At 45.3% G+C, this 17,058-nt stretch overlaps 1 protein-coding gene across 2 annotated transcripts; it reads right to left on the bottom strand.

Moving 5' to 3' along the window:
* Positions 1-888: 888 nt before the first annotated feature.
* LOC126531364 (uncharacterized) lies at positions 889-16,446 on the bottom strand. Of its 2 annotated transcripts, XM_050178865.3 has the most exons (4): positions 16,280-16,446; positions 15,226-15,462; positions 10,275-10,433; positions 889-7,957 (listed from the first exon to the last, which is right to left on the bottom strand). In XM_050178865.3, exons 1-4 carry the CDS (start codon positions 16,340-16,342, stop codon positions 7,790-7,792), a joined length of 627 nt encoding a protein of 208 aa, XP_050034822.2. In that variant the 5' UTR covers positions 16,343-16,446; the 3' UTR covers positions 889-7,789. The 2 variants fall into 2 exon arrangements, 1 of the variants encoding a protein (XP_050034822.2); XR_008612659.2 differs by lacking the exons at positions 15,226-15,462; positions 16,280-16,446 and adding an exon at positions 10,997-11,253.
* Between the last annotated feature and the right edge of the window lie 612 nt (positions 16,447-17,058).

Genomic DNA, 17,058 nt, shown 5'->3' with positions numbered 1-17,058 from the left:
GGTTAGAAAGGTCCAGGATAGGTGGGTCACGTACCTATCACAATAGGATTAACAATTTTGTCTTCAGTCCTTGTAGTTTTTCCCCCTTGTTCATAAACAGTGTTTTAAACACCAGTCACATTTTGCAGGTGCAGGCAGAATGGTACAGCAATGGCTGAAAAGACTTGTGCTGCAAGTTCATCAATGACTTTGTTGATCAAATGGTGTATGGCTTGAAATGAGTAGTAGCCAAGAGAAACAATATGCTGGTTCAAGTCATACGATTTACTATTTCTCAATTTCGGTATTAATTTGTGCTCCTTTGTTTTTCTTACAAAAAACAGGGGTCTTGCATTCAAGGCAGTTCTGTCCGCATTTAGTCAGCAGAAATGTGTATGAATCATACCTCTTACTATGAATTACGACCCAATTTCTTTATATTCACTTTTTCGTTTGTGTACTTCACTGCACAGTGTAAGAAAGTGTATTTGAAGAAATCCATTCAGACTAGAGTTCATGTGTACAAAAATGGTGTGCAGTGCAGTCATGAGGTTCTTATTTGATAAGTGCTCCTGCAGTTTTTAGCATTTGTGCACCAGTTTATGAACAAAGGCCACTTCATAGCTTTGTTGCACATACATTAATGAATAGTACGCATATGTCACGTGTACTTATCAAAGTATGCACCTTCAGCAGGAGATGTGCCTTAGTTGCATGTGCCTAACTGCAGCCGAATAGAGATTATATAAAGATATCACTACATATAAATGTGTCACAACTGAGGAGGCATGTTTCAATAAGTTAACAATTGGAGTAGAGAAGTAGTAGAATTTGCCAACTTGCACAATTCAAATATTGTTGATAACACATCAGCTGCATTGCCCTTCTGATTAGTTGATGCTAATCTTGTTTGCTGGTCTCAATATTCTTGCACTAAAGCCTTCTATAGTGTGACAAAGGACATCTTTATTTGAAAGTGATGATGGACAAGAGTGTTATTAGAACCGATTATTTTATTTTGTTGAAATGTGAGTATCCGTGCATTGATTTTTCGAAATGTGAGGGTTTCCTCTGTTCTCAAATGCTGTTAGTCACAATATTCTCCCTAGTTGCTTTGTTATGTGCAGTGAACATTTAATCTGAAGGCAGATAAGGAAAAAAGAATTGTGCGCAAAAGATTAAATTGCATTGAAACTAAAATGCGTCGCATTTCTATGTTCTATGTTTAGATATTACTATCGGTGGACTGTAATGGTGCTGAACCGAACGCCTATGACTGGGTTTTATACCGCGCTCCATCTCGGTTCGCAACGATGTGCATCCCTCTTGAGATTAGAGCTGGAGGGAGCCTGCCCGAGCCAATCGTTTAGTTAGCTGATCACAGAGAAATAGAATGATTCACGTGAGCAAAAGTCTGCTGGATCTCGGCCATACTCGCAGGTTCAAAGGTGAGAGCGCCACCGAGAGCTTTGAACTGTAGCGACACGCTCTGAACGAACCAGGCGCTAAATGTAAACTGCACCACTAAAGCGACCTAAAACGACCAGTCTAACAAGAAAAGTGTGCGTGTGAAAACATGTGAGCAACTTTTCCAGAAATATGTGCCTGGCTAGTGCCATCTAATGTAGCCCCAGAACGCTAGCAAATTCGCAGTGATGAGGCAGTAGGGATTGTTTCCGTGACGCAATGTGGATTGGGCCTGTTAAATCATCATAAAAGACATCTCTGAGCTGCCCGTGTGAGCTGCCGGTCCTCAGAAAAAAGAAAGTATATATAATAGGGGGTTTCTCATGTTTCATTGAATGAGGTGTGTGCGGAAGCACTCCCACTTAAAGCCTGCCAATACTGTAAAGTATTGTGCCACGCGGCTGTGCCCACGACACACTTTCACATGAGAATTCTCAGAGCTCAGATGGTCATTATACAATATTTCTAAGTATATGTTTAACTATTCGCCAAACGTTGCCTCCCGCTACTCAGGAGTCTCGGCCACTTGGCGGCATCAGTGACATTGGCGTCGGTCATAAACCTGTAACGAGCTATTCAGGCTGTTCGTCGCATCGCTTCGACTGCTACTGCAGCGTTTGCCTCAGACTGAACACAGCGTCCCGAGCAGCGTCAGCACATAGTTACATACAGCCTCGGCGTTACGTTCGAACCAGTAAGGGCCCAAACATGGTCAATCTGCCCGTCCGTTCCGGCCTTGTCCGCCTGCGTACGGACACCCAAAAGGCGGGTAGTGTCGCAAAATCCACTGCACGCTTAATCCGTACAAGCGGATCGCACACGCACTCCTATTGGGCGACGCGGCCTGTTGACAGCTGGCAACCGTTCGGCGGAGCAAAGGTGTTCAAGGTTGGCAACTACCTCTGACAGCAGACATTGCCTCCTTTACGTAGAGGAGGCACTGCAGCAGACAACACTGGCACATTTTTGGAGATGTGATTTCAAGCTTTCGCATGACGGGGGAAAATGTGGCTCTAGACTGCCACATCCTGTTCTGCAGCCACATGTGTTGCACTGGCACCGTCATCCTTCTTTGAAACACTGCACAGGCATCTTATCTGAGCCACCTTTTAAATACGTATTGCAATCGCATCATGTCGGCAACGTGCGGCATATTCTCGGACGATTACTTTGAGTGCGCGCTGCTTTGGCTGGTTGAGCAAAACCTCTCGAATTATCCAACAGCACGCGTTGTACGTAGCGCGAAAGTTATATTGTCGCCGAAAGCGATTCGTCCGAAATGCTCGTGTTCGGCGTGATGGCGCAGTTTCTGTAGTGCTAGTGACAGCTTGCAAGAATACGAAACACAGGCACATCTGTCTAGAAATACAGCTGCATAGGTCGCCAAGACACACCTCTTTACCACTGAGCACGCATGTGAGAGAGGCTCCGAGTACAGCTTGCCGACATGCTTGCATTCGCTTGCTCATGCTCTTTTTTTTCACTCTGCCAATTTTAAGAGAGTGCTTAAAGCACTTGGATGCATGAAATGCCCTTTGCTTTTTTTACATATATAAACTCACCAAAGATGAGGCATCAAACATGGAAAGAATGTAATACTTGCTGTTTATAAACTTTCCAAACAAGATATAGCCTTAAATGGTGTGCTCAGCGATGAATGAGGTTCTCGCTGTGTGCAAAACAGTTGTGCATAAGTGGTTAACTTCATGCAGCAAGGAATTGAAGGTTAAGCAGCGAGTGTACAATTCATTATGAGTGGCATAAAAGCAATATGTATGTATAGTGGTGACCTTATGCAGATATATACTCATGAGATGTTTCCAAAGGGAGTATTTATTTGAGAGCAAATAATTTATATTGCTGATAAGAGAACTTATTTTGCGTGAAATCAAACAATTGTATTCTTTCTTGCCAGCCTGGGTGGCCAATCTGTTGCCACCTTACTACTTAGACATACCTAATTTAACATTTCAACAATGTACAAAACATTGCCAAAGTGCACAAAATTAAAGGGACACTAAAGCGAAACAACAAATCAGTTTAGACTAATAAAGCATTGTTTGAGAACATTGCAGGCAGTCATTTCAAAATAATAATTTGATTATTAGATGAGAAAATGAAGGTCGAAGTATCAGTATTCGAATTTCGCGCCGAAACCCCGATGCGGGTACGTCAATGTGACGTCAGGGATTCCAAAGTATGTTTTTGCATTTGGGCCACGTTGGCTGAGCAAAGGTTCCCGAAACTTGCCATGTTTAATATTTCGTGCCTTTAGAACACAATGTAGTCACTCTGTACCGCTATATAATTAAGTAGGCCCTAGAAGATGCCATCAAAATCCGTGACGTCACAGCGACCATGAGCAGGGACTTCATGGAGGCGTCGCCACCCGTCTTTCCTTGTTCCACTTTTTCTGATTCACCAGGAGTCTTACCGTGCTAAGAGTGGTGTTTTTGGTGTCCAAGAGAGGTAATTTACTGATGCAGAAGAAATCATTTTTCGCTTTAGTGTCCCTTTAAGCAGTACCATGACAGGCATGCTCCCTCTTTACCCATGGCAGCAAACAAGGATGATCGACTTGAGACTTTTTGATACTGTCAGCATCATGCGTGTTCTATTTTGATTGCTCTACATATAAAAAGTAAGCTCACGCAGGATGCACATGAGACATGAACTATTGTAAGCTCTACTCAGGTTACTTGAGTTAGTTGGGCATGGGCTGCATGTTGTTTATGTATTTATGCAGTAACAACCTAGCTAGCTAATGCACAGCCACATTTTAGGAAAATGAAGAAATGCATAGCATAACATAAACAGTTGGCCACTACCTGCACTTATTTAAAAGCAAACCGAGATTACCAAGTGACTTAGCTTAGCAGTAAGTTCAGAGACCTCTCGTGGTGTGAAAAGGTAGATCTAGTTTGTAGTTTTGTGTTCGTCTTTCTTAATTAGTAGCCGCTTCAACATGCACGTGACAATGAAATGAAGGCTTGTATGGCGGAAGATAGGGCCGCACAAAAAGTGAGGAAACATTCATTGCCATTTTTTTTATTGCATAACAAACCAGCAAATAGTTCCTTAGGTTCAGTTTCGTGAATAAAGCACAAGGTGTTCTGCGTAAAACTGGAAGATTGTTGTGCTCCATTATCTATTCACTGTTCAGGTAGCTAAATGAATGATACCCCCATTACCACTGCGAGAGCACAGAAATTTGCAGTCAATAGGCCGCAATGGCTCAGCCTCTGTGCCAAATGTAAAATTGTTCCAGAAGAAAACACACATACTGGTGAATTGGGTACGCATTCACATCTACCATTGAAATCCACACATCACGAGTAATCTTTCATTTCTTGGTGCATTGCTCACCATTGTACAGACTGTTTCAGCACTGTGTGTGTGCAGTAATGTAACTTGGCAAATCAAAGCTGTGATTATTCAGTACACTGAAAGCAACTTCGCATGTGGGTTAGATAATATAATGCTCCTACATATGGGTCAGCTTAGTATTATCAGCCGCCTTGTCTACTAGTTGTTCACTGTTACGCCTGGACTATACAGGGCCACCAGACAATGCTGTATTCCTGCACGCATGCTAGAACAGCTTTGCTATGCACAAACATCCCTTTATATCACGCTAAAATTAAGGTGGTGTAGATTTGCTGTCAGGATGTGCTTATAAGCATAACTGCTGAGCATTCGAAAAATCGTTTGAAATGTAAGGGTGGATGCTCAGCTTTGCAGGTGTGTGACATTTTACATCTATAGTGCAGGGCCATATCAATGGACAAGAAGGATACCACATAAATGCTCTTGTTGTGACCCCGCAGTCGCAATGCAAGTAGTTTTCTGTGGTTTTTAGCTATAAACATGTGAAGCAACCTGTAAATTAAAAACTGTATTAGGTAAATTTAGACACCATGAAAAGCAACATAACACTAAGGTGTACACATTTTTTTTCTCAGATAAGCTCTTTGTGGTGCAGGTCAAATATATATATGCGCTATTTGTAGCTGAAAACAGCATGCATTTCACATTTAGAGCTCAGATTGTTCAATGGAAAATATTTTTAATGTGTCAGACATACATATGGTACCTTGTCCAATGCTTTGCACACAGATAGCTATGTTTGGCACAGCTTGAGTAGCACATTCATAAGGGACTACTACATACAAAATCCCTATTGCACCTCTCCTTTCATATTCTACCCTCCGACACAGAAGTACAGACTCGAATTTTTCTTTATGTGAATATTCAAAAGGCAAACAGGTTTTCGGCATCACACGTCTCAATCTTCCACACATGGCACTTATTGCATGTTCTGAATGTGCATTCACTGCCGATGGTACATCTTCTAATGTGAAAATAGTTTGGTTGACTTAGTTTTACCTGTATATTTTTGAACTTCCCCATAAGTTCTCTGCTCTACTTGTGTATACCTCCTTCAGTACTGGTATCTGTACTGTGCCTTCATTAGCACAGTAAATGTTGTGAAAGCTGTTAATTCATAAAATAGGAAAGCTATCCAATATAAACAAGAAACTCGCAGGGAAGGTAATCTTGACAAACCAGTTGAGATGGTGGCACTATTCTACTTGTTTTCACTTGTGATAGAAGTATTCCCACTTGTGCTGCCGTATGGTTGCAACCAATATGCTCGCGAAGGTTTGGGTCATTCACATTTCAAGGGATAAGTAACTGTTGCATACGTGCAACATCTTCCTCTGCCTATATCAATGACTTAACTACATGTAGCAGGTTCAGCTGTGTGATTATTGGTGTAGCTGAAGTGATCTATCATGCGTAGTTTCCGCACACTACCCGATTGGCGAAAAGCATGCAGGAATTGGTCTTTGAGCTATTGGTCCAGTGGTGGCTTTTCACTTAACTGACTGTTGAAGAGGCAGATTTCGCTTCATCAAAAGGCCCATGTGAAAATGAGCCTAGAACTCATGCCACCAAATAGAGCCACCATGTGTGACTGCAGAACAACATGCGACAGAACGATGAGCAGTGGGATTCATCTCGCTAGTATACAAAGAACTGCAGCTGCATTCAGTATTTCACTGCTGGTATACTAAACACAAACCTTTATACGAGTTGTTTGGATGGCGTAATCAAGATCCCTCTAATAAGCGATGGCAAAAGCTAAATAAAAAGCTGCTGCCTCAGGTACTGCATTGGTCCAACGTAAGCATTCTCACATGCAGTGGTTACAGTCCATAAATTGGTTTACACACAGCATCGCCGACAGGAAATGCTATCATGCTGATAACGCGCATGCCGTTCGTTACTGGAAAGTACCGGGCTCGTAGCGTTAAAGAAAGGAAACTCATCAAGGCAGGTGACGATTATTGTTGTGTGGCAGAAGGGGCACTCCAAAGGGTGTAAACTGTTCTTAGAGTGCAATCGCGAAGTACTGCTAATTCCTCCTTTAGAATGTTTCTGCATTCTACTTATATATTATGAGCTGAATTGCTACTGTGCCAGACGCCCTTTGTTTTTGAGTGACGGATTACGTCTGACCTGTTATGCTGTCATGCAAGCGTATGTAAAAGGTTTTACATTTCTCAAAGTTGTTCCGATTAATTGTCCTTATGAACTACAATGCATCCTCGCTCTGCTAACTTACACAGTGCAGTGCATTTGTGCGTGTGCGTAGTTGAAATCATAATGTGGTTACTACTTTATGAGCCCTTCCAAAAATATTTTTCTGCACATCGAAGATTCCTTCCGCGAGCGCCAAGGTGAAGGAATCGAGGCTCAAATTTGGATCAATGGTACTAGTATTCCTCACATCATCAGATTCTGCCATATTGTCGAATCGCCTAATCAGAGGGCCCCTATATATAGTAGGCCTCTGGGCCACTCATAGCTGAGAAGATGGCAAATCCGACACTATGGCAGAATTTGACGACGTCGAGAATGATATCCCTGTACTATGAGCTCCTAGCGTGTTGCGCAGATGTAGGCGTGGTCATCATTGTGCAGTGGTTCACCATCAGTGCGCTTACCTTTTGAATGTTTCTGGATGCCGCTGGAGATATCATAATAACACGTAAGCACTTGAGAAGAACGTAGAAGTACGTAGTAGATGTAGATCTTTGTGACCTACCGGCACGTACCCACTCTGGGGGATTGGTCAAAAATCGGGTAGGTCGTAAGTAGGTTGTATGCGTGTTTTATTATTATTTTTTGAGGGGGGGGGAAGGGTCTGCACGTGCAGTGACAGCAACGCTCTCGCATTCTCATGACGTCAAGCTATGCGGCTTATCAATCGAGGGGCCATGTCACTTGCGACCCGGAGCGTTCCGCATGAATACTGAGAGCGATTGTAAGCTCATATCTATGTGGGCATAATCACGTGTTCGATCCTTAGCGCGGAGGCGATGTCTCGCAATGCTTCAGATGCCTCGGATGCCTCGCAGTCAGCCACGTACCCGAGCACTCCGTCTGTCAGCCCTTGAATCACTCCGATCATTCCGTCCACGATGCATCGCTGTTCTCTTTGACTCTGTGGGCGGAAGCACGAATGGGAAATTAAGCACCAGACGGTACATAGCAGCCAGGAAGGGGGAACACCGACCACGTGCGTGATCCCCCATCCCTGGGCAAGTACGTGCCCGCACCAAGAAAAAGAAAAAAGAAAAAAAAATATGGTTACGCCACTGTACATGTAGCGGACGTGATGGAGATATAGCTTACTCATAAACGTATTACCGTTTACTGATTACTGGGCTGTGGGAGCCCTGGACTGCAGTAGAAGCGCTGGCAGCGACATCTTGTGACTCCTTTTCCAACTACAACCTGCTTGACAAAACTTTGTTGTGAGTGTTCTCGTCGAAAGCAAATTATTAAAGCCCTGCGTGTTGGTTATTCTGTCGCTAGCGAGAGAGGGAGAGAAAGTATGGTATTGCAAGGTTAAAGGGTGGGACTCTTAGTTAAGGGCTCCAATGGTCATGGCGGTATTGCGGGCCCGACGGACCACAGCGTCTGTTGAACTTTGGGTAGCCACCATACTTGGTTCGGGTTGCCGTTTCTTAGCGATAGCGACGCTTTAAACCAGCAGGTAAGTAGAATATCGTAGGTCATATTAGTATTAGCTGTGTGTGCTCTGTTCTTAACTTCCGCATCACAAGGTATGGCTAGTAGCGTTTTTACTGCCTTTCACCTATATGCGGGAACCCGGTATTCTGCAAACGATAATACCAGGTGTTCCGTCATAATACGTTTAGGTAACACTTAACACTACGTGATTTTATGGTTACACGGTATAGTGGCCGCACCTTTTTCTGCGTTTTTCTCAGTTTGACAACGATTTCAAGCCCAAGAAAGCAAACCGACTCCTATCCCGTATGGACTCTTGCACTACGCGGAGCCATTTCAATGCAATATTGTCTTTATATAGTGTCGTTCTAACTTTGTTGCTGCCTAATATGCCCATCATTACGATGAATAGTAATGCACTTTGAAGTCGTTAGCATCAACATTCACAATACAGGCTCGCGGAGCGCGTCTGCCCTCTCGGCGTTAGCAGAAATGGTTCGCAGCTGCGTCCATCGTATTGGTGCGTTGCCTTTATGCGTTTGAGTCTGGCTTCTTTTTACCTGGTGCATATGCTACATGGACTTTCCCACCATATGCATCTCATTAATCGACTCCGCACCACAAATTCCCGACATATGCAGCATTTCTCGTTGCGTACCATCAGGTTACGATCTAAATCGCATGCTTTTTCCCCTCGCCCCACAGTACCGGATTGCATTCATAGTTTTCCGCTGCTGATGCCAGTGTTAATCGGCGATAGGTAGAACGCTCCTTCCCATTTGCTGCCGTTCTTAAACCTCTCGCTTGTTTTGTTGTCACCGGGCTAGCAATTGTGCATTTCGGCATGTGGTTCCGCAGTTGCATAGCGACTCTATTTACTGCTCGCGTATAGGCAGCCGACCTGTATTAGGCATCGGAACTCGATGTCTGTCTTTGCATGGGCAAGAAATCTCAAGCACCTGCGTTGTCACTCTGTCGGACAGGGTGGCACAGTCCGAGTGAGTGCGCGAGTGCGTTACGAGCCCGCAAGCTCCCACAGAGTGCAGGACGTCCGTTCTACAAGCACGTCTCTATGCCAGCCTCTTACTCTGCAGGAGCGTTACTCTATACAGGGGCGGCTTAATGCACCAGCTTACTAATACAGCATTACAATAAAGCAATGCTAAACAGCATTAGGAGCATATACGCCATACACGTTCACTACTGACGAGCGTAGCTTAGCGCTACCATACTGGTGTGACTGCGCTTCAGTTATGCTCATCGACAACGTCTGCGATGAGGAGTCGCTTGGTAAGCACCTGTTCACTCCACCATACGTTGAAAAATCCCGATTATCCTAATATGATCGGCTGTAGTCAGATAAATTAATGAACCACCCTACAAGCTTATGGCATAATTTCACTGACTGTATGTCTGTACTACAAAACTGAACATTAATTCGGGCTATGTATACTGTGCGCATTGTCCAGTTCATATTTCAGGGGGGGGGGGGGGGGGGTATTCTTTAAGAGTCCACCTAGTGGACTGTCCATTTCGGCCGCTGCTTATTGCATGCAGCTGTGCAAGCGATGAGACGAGTGGCCCTAGCCAATCAGCAGCGGCCGAAATAGTCCACTAGATGGACTCTTACAGAGTACCCCCCTCCCCGCCAGATTGTCTCGTATAATTATTTTTCTTTATGAGTTACAGGCGCTTCCGCTGAGAATGTTGTGAAGTTCCTTGAGACTGACCACATATGTCCCCACTATGGGCTAGACGCTCGAGGATAGCAAGCAAGCTTATACCTTTTCTGCATCCGCCTCGCTTCTTGGGCCACCGCACTGTCGCCGTACTTCAGAATCCTTGTTCGACCCTGCATTCGCTAATACTGCAGGAAGCGATCGCGGGTCGCCAAGCGGACCATGCCGTTCGCGGTTTAAGAAAAGATCCAGTTCTTTTATGGCCTGAAAACGAATAAGAAAACAGTAGCATGTCAGTTCTCACGAGTGATGCGTTTGTTTATTTGAAAACAACATTGTTATTACGTTGTTTTGAAGGGTACTTCCGCTATGGCCTATATTCGTGCCCTATCGGAAGGGAATGGGAAGTGGGTTGTCAGGGTGGGGCACCTTTAGGTGGTATTGTACAGTGAGGTAAATAGGGTTGGTAGTGCAGTGCGCTAGATATCTATCTAGCTCACTATCGTGGTATAGGAGAGTGATGCAGGAGTCAGTGTTGCAAACTTTTTCCGAGCGTGTCGCTGAGCTGAAATCTTGCCTAGTGTTCCTGTATATGCTCCCGCAGCGGGAGCATATACAGGAACACTAATCTTGCCTTTACTTTCAGATTTTAGGATTACATTTCTTCCAGCAGGGTTAAGAAGAACACGGTTCAGGATTTTCCTAGCACAACGATGCATTTGGTCCAAGTTGCAAATGTTCTAGTTTCCAGCGCGCGTGAAAAGAGAGCTAAATTATGCGAAACGATCTTGGTCATGGTGTTAACACGGCAATGACAATTACGTTACCCTTGTACAGGTCAGGTACCTCGTTGCCGTCCCTTGATCTACGTCGAAGACGTGAGGTACGTTCGTATCAGCGTGAATGAGACCAGCTGTTCCGATATGTGCGCCTTTATACGGTCACCGTGTCCTACTCACCTGCTGCGTTCTAAATCTAGCCATAAAATTTCTTTAGCACGTTTTGGTGACTGAATTTACTGCTCCGCTTGCGGAGGTACACCAATCGAATGCACCTACAGTGAAACTGCAGCACCGGCCGCAGCATTAAGGCCTATTGTAATGGCTTTTATATAGAATAGACAAGAAAAGGTGCCTTTTGTGAGTCCGGAGCAATTAACCGCAGTGTGTCTTTGCGAGCACAGACCACCGTTGCTTCATCATGGTCGCAAAGACCACGCGCCGTAGAGCCAATTTCGATCGGCCGATTTTTTAAAATCTTTTCAGTAACAAAGCGCGTTCGATAAGCAGTCATTTTGTAAGCAACTTTCTTCGAAGTCCCTAAAATATCGCCAGTTGTTCTATCGCGTCTCTAAATAGAAAATCGCTAAACAAACCAAAACGTCGCTAAATCTAGTGACAGAATCGCTAAAATGGCGGCGCTGGAGTTTGACTTCTCTGGAATCGCCCTGGTGGAGATGGGGCAATATATGCTCTGCTCGAACTCCCATGCAGATAGCCCAAGCCGGAATCGGGATACTGGGTCCAACTTAGGAGGAGCGGCCACGTCACCATGGATTTTGGGGGAACTTCCACCCAGTTCCAGTAGGTATATATGTGGTCGATCCTCCGCCGGTATTGTCACAAGAGCCCTGCATCATTGTTGTTCGAAAATGGCGCGTTCACGTGAGTTGTACTATTTTTTCGTGCGTAATAACCGGTATGCATCGGCCGGAACTATGCACTATTGCACCTGGCCGATACACGTGCGCCATGGCATGGTTGGCGAATATATATATATATATATATATCCGCCTATTCGCACGTAAGCACATGTGTGTGTGTGTGTATCGGCGGTGCTAAGGATGGTACATGTGAGGAGCATTTGCACTTCTGCTGCTGACGAGCGATACCGAGTTTGCGTCGGAGAAAACTGGATTGTCGTGGAGAGCGGCCCCTCGAAATTACTGTCGCTCGTGCTTCTGCACTGCCGCATGCTGTCGTACTTTCATGCGCGCTAAAATCGAACGGAGCGAGAAGGGGGACGAAGGAGCTGTCACTGACAAGCGCGCGTTGCTGCGTAGTGGAACGCGTGTAGTCGCAGCCCCTGGTGACACTGACAAAGCACACGATGTCCGGGTTTGTCTCCTCTGGACGTTTTTAAAGCGAAAGCTTTACTAGCCGCGAACTTGCGCTTTTGTTGTGGCCGTGCTCCGGAGAGGCACATGACGTCACACCGCGTTCCTCGTCGTTGCGTTCGCCTCCGCTCGCTTCTTCAGCTGCGTCGCATGCCTGATAACATGTCGGAGGATTGAAAAGGAGAGCTCGCGTGCGCCGCAACCACAATTGAGGCGGCAGTATGGACGGCGACAATTCTGATAAGCAGGAGGAGGCCTGGAATCGACATCGGAACGAGATGAAGAGGATACGAATCGCCCAGGAAACAGACGAACAGTGCGCCGAAAGACTGGCTAAACGCCGCAACATAGCTCGATAACCAGACTAACCTGGACTTGCAATCAAGATTAACCAAGGCTCTTTCGCTACGTATATCCTGGCATAGCCGAGCTAAGCCACTGCCAATTTCCTCTTGGCGTACCGGACGCGCGAGTGCGTTCCACGTGCACGATATCGTGGCAGCCCTTTGCTCGTGCAAACGGACAGCATAACTCGCAAAAGCAAGCACGACTCCGACTTTGTGTAACACGTGAGAAACCGAAACGCATGCAGTTTCCTGCTGAAATAACTGAGAACTCCAGCGCTATAGTTTCTACGGCAGCTCGCGGCAGTTGCAAGAATGGCGATTCAGCCAATATGGCAATATTCCACGTAATGATAAGCAGCACGCACGAGGATTTGACCAAACTTCGTCCTTCTGGCTTCAAACGGCTTTGTGGCTTGGAAAATCGATCATTTTCAACAACATACACAGTTATGAAATGCAGCAATTCGCAATGACTGCGCGTGTCCGCAGATACTTACCGTGTTAGGAAAATTGAGTGCGTGGAAATTTAGAAAGATAAAGTGCGATAAGTACCGTCACGAGAACGTTTGAAGCCACAAGCACGAATGTTAGCACTATAATCCATGTACAAACCATCATTCCCATGATAGCTGAACGATCGTACATCGTCAGAGTTCCCTCTAATAATTTACGTACTAAATTGCCCTGTCAACTTGCGTTTCCGTTTTGTTTCTTCGCGTAGTGCTTTTAAGTCTGCGCGTTCTTAATAAAAATAAGCCAACTGTCGCCATTTATTGCTCTGTTTACGTAGTAAACTCTATGCTGGAGTGATAGAGCCATGGTACAGACCTGATCTGAATGTTCAGCTTGGGACGAGCACTTTATACGAGTGCAACAAGAATTCTAATTCGTGTTTGTATACATATGTGAATCAGGTGCTCACTAGTTTCATAACAATCGAGGCGTTCTTCGGTTGTATAGCTATTGCTCCGGACGTATACGCGCAGTATTTGCCATGAGTAAGCGGGGCGGTGCCTAGGCCGCCAAGTACGAGTGCTGACTGACGCTCTCCCAAAGATCAGAAGGCCTATGTGATATTTCTTTCTCTTTCGAAACTTTACGTCAATGGAGATTCGGAGTGACAGTGGCGCCATTTCCCGCGGCGTTCTTGTATTGCGCGCCTTATATATTCAAAAGCCCTGCATTTAAGAACCTGAATAGTAAAAAGGGTTACGTCAGCGTTCGAAGGAACACTCGCATTCCCATGCAGTCGCCCTTCTACAGAGTGCTTGAATTTAGCGTAAGCGTTAACATTTTTACTCTTAAAACTTACAAGGGTGTGAGCCGGACAGAGCGAAAATCATACGACAGACCAAAAGCACCCTTGATCACGTAAAAAGCGCCCCTAAGGGTACTTTTGCTGCCTTCTACCCCCCTCATGCAAGGTTGACGTTGGTTTGTCCCTAATCGGCTAACATCCTTAACAAGTAGCATGGTTGGTAGCTGCTCAGAATCCCGCGGAATGCACTTGCCCATGATGTGGTGAACTAATGTTCACGGTACCAGTGTCCCTCTGCTTCGAGATTGGAAACTCCAACAGATGTCCTCACGAGTACACCTGATCACCAGATCCACTCCTTCCCGCCTTCCGTGTGGTCTAAAAGCCGTCTGCTGACTGTTTATTTCGTGTAGTAACCTGATTTGCACGATGTTTTACCCGCAATTATAATAACTACCATGCTAGTGCGAATGCGCTATGTTCCCCAGTGCTCTGGAGGACGACCATTACCGACCGAAGCAGAGGCGAGAAGGGCTGCGCGATGGGAATGCACCTTAGCAAACATTCTTCGCCACTAGTTGGAAATACCGGATGCGAGCAGTACGTATACGCGCTTTGGCGCACTACGTGTCATCATCATCATCATCGCTACGATGATGATCACAGGGCACTACGTGTCCCTGTGCATAACTATATACAGGGTGTCCTGCAGCTTACTTTAGCCAGAGTTTAAAAATATGCGATTGCTGCTTAGTTGGAAAGAACCAGGGTAATGTTGTTTGCCGTCGTTTGGAGATGCTCAAATTATTTTTTTCATTTTGCCTAATGAGATAATTAGTCTTAATTAATCAATCAACTTCTCAAATATCGTAATGAGATGAAAAGTATCAATGAGAAAATTGTAGAGCGACATGAAAAACTTCCAGTACAGCTTTCTGTTGCGCAATATGTGCTACATAAAAGTGTTTTTCCGAGCGTGAAAGAAGTCCGCAAACGCACGCAAAATTGCCGCGCGCGACTGGCCGGTCGAAGCACTTTGCGTGTATTCGCGGGCTTCTTTCACGCTCCGAAAAACTCTTTTATGTGGCACGTATTGAGCAACAGAAAGCTGTACCGGGAGTTTTTTGTATTGCTCTACAATTTTCTCATTGAAACTTTCAATCTAATTATAATATTTGAGAAGTTGATTAATCAATGAAGACTAATTAGGCGGAATGAAAAAATAATTTGGGTATCTCCAAGCGACGGCAACAACGTCGCCTTGGTTCTGTCCACCTACGTGGCATTCACACATTTTTAAATTCTGGGTAAAGTTTGCTGGGACGCCCTGTATACCTGGATAGCGAGGGCGAGGTCGTTGCCGCACTGCCTTGCTGCAGAAAGCTCCTCTGCGTTGGCCCCCGCCAGGAGCTGCCAGCACTCGAACGCGTTGGCCAGCGGTTCCGTGTTGTACACTTGGTAGCGGGACCACTGCTGCATGATCGGTGTACAGTCAGCAGCATCTGTCTTCTCCTTGTCGTCGAAGTACGAAGACGAAAAGCGTTCCAGGCTTCGTGAGAACAGCTCCAGAACCTGTAAGCAATGCGGTACTGAAACATGCACTTATTTCGCGTGAATCACCGTAAAGTTTTCGCACTGTGGAAGAGAAAAGAGCAATATGGAGGTGAGTAAGATAGAAAGGTGGTGGGTCGTGCAAACGCCTTTACTGAACTATATTGTCTTCAGGGCCTGCCTTCGGCTCCAACATTAATGAAAGACGAATACTCTTGCTCAGTGCACGTGTAAGGTTCAAGCGTTATTATCTTAGCAGATGATGCAACGAATCGAAATTATAGAAGGCTATGTTCAGGGGCTGAAACTCAATTGCGCCACGTGAACTGATTTGACGAGCGAGGCACCGGCAGGCAACGGAGAAGAATCTGCGGCCTCGACAAGCATGGCTCGTCTTGTGCCATATTGGTACAAACGGCTTTGACGAGTACAACTCGACCTTAGCACTTAAGTGATTAATATTTAGGTATCTATGCTTTTGTGGCCATTTTATATTTCTGAAGTATTGTTGAGACAGAGACGAAGACTGACGGTTTTAAGGCTCTTCGCGACCTGCGTCCCTGGCATGGCCTTTAGCTCTTCCTCCTCTTTCTTGCATAAGAAATAAATAAACTGAATAAAAGTGAAAAAACAAAGGATTAGATGAATTATTCTTTCCTCCGACGTTCCTTGGACACTTCGATTCTACACTCTTTCTAGCGCATTCAATACCTATTGAAGGCGACGACATCGTTGCGGTGCCAATTGAAGGCCCAAGGTACCTCGTGGCAGACTCGGATAGATACAGCGACGACCGCACGATTAAATACCGCGTGCGCGTGGTTTGGAGGCTACTCACCCTTACGTCTGCTGTGTCAGTCACAGTCTTGAAAGCCAGAGTTAATAGTGCATCGCTCAGCATCGTGTTGAGCTTATTCGCCGAAACGATCGCTTTCGCGTCAGCGCTGTCATCCGGCGCGGTGGCCACTATGTCATCGTGAAGCTCCTGCGCGATCTGAGAGTAAATGGCGAATTAGCAGTCACGATCAGCCATAGTCATGTGATTTTCTATGGACCTTAATAGCCTGTTTTTTTGCTGTACTACAGTGCGACTGGACAAATGTTCAGTGTGTGTGTGCGTATTCTTACAGCCTTCGCTGAAATATGTGTGTGCGTGCGTGTGTGCGTTTGTGTGATCATCAGCAAATAGTAAAACTATGTACATTTGATAATATCGCATTCGAACGCACCAAAGGACGCACTCAGTATACTGATCCTTTCTTTCTTTTTTTAGAGCTAGACCAGCTCAATGACTTGTGTTGTCGACATCGGGTTCTCGATCTCTTTGCACATCTGGCATCATTAGCACTGGACAGAAAACATTACGCTGTTCATTAAAGGCTAGGTGTTGTGATAAAGACATTACTCCTTGTCCTTGCATGGTACTATGCACTTACGAGTGTGTGGCACAGAGTTGCTTTGGTATTTAACGATGTTCGTGTGTTTTCAACATTGTGCGAATTAGGTTAGTGCAACCATGCCTACAAATAGATACGTAAAATTAAAGCAGCTTGCGTCAAAACAAGTATAACAGACCCTTGCAATGAGCAACCGTAACAACAGAGCACAGCCCATTCC

The sequence above is a fragment of the Dermacentor andersoni genome, chromosome 5 (genome assembly GCF_023375885.2).
Source record: "Dermacentor andersoni chromosome 5, qqDerAnde1_hic_scaffold, whole genome shotgun sequence".
In the NCBI taxonomy this organism is placed as follows: Eukaryota; Metazoa; Arthropoda; class Arachnida; order Ixodida; family Ixodidae; genus Dermacentor; species Dermacentor andersoni.
The sequence above is the reverse complement of the archived record's forward strand: the minus strand, read 5'-3'. Positions and strand labels throughout refer to the sequence as shown.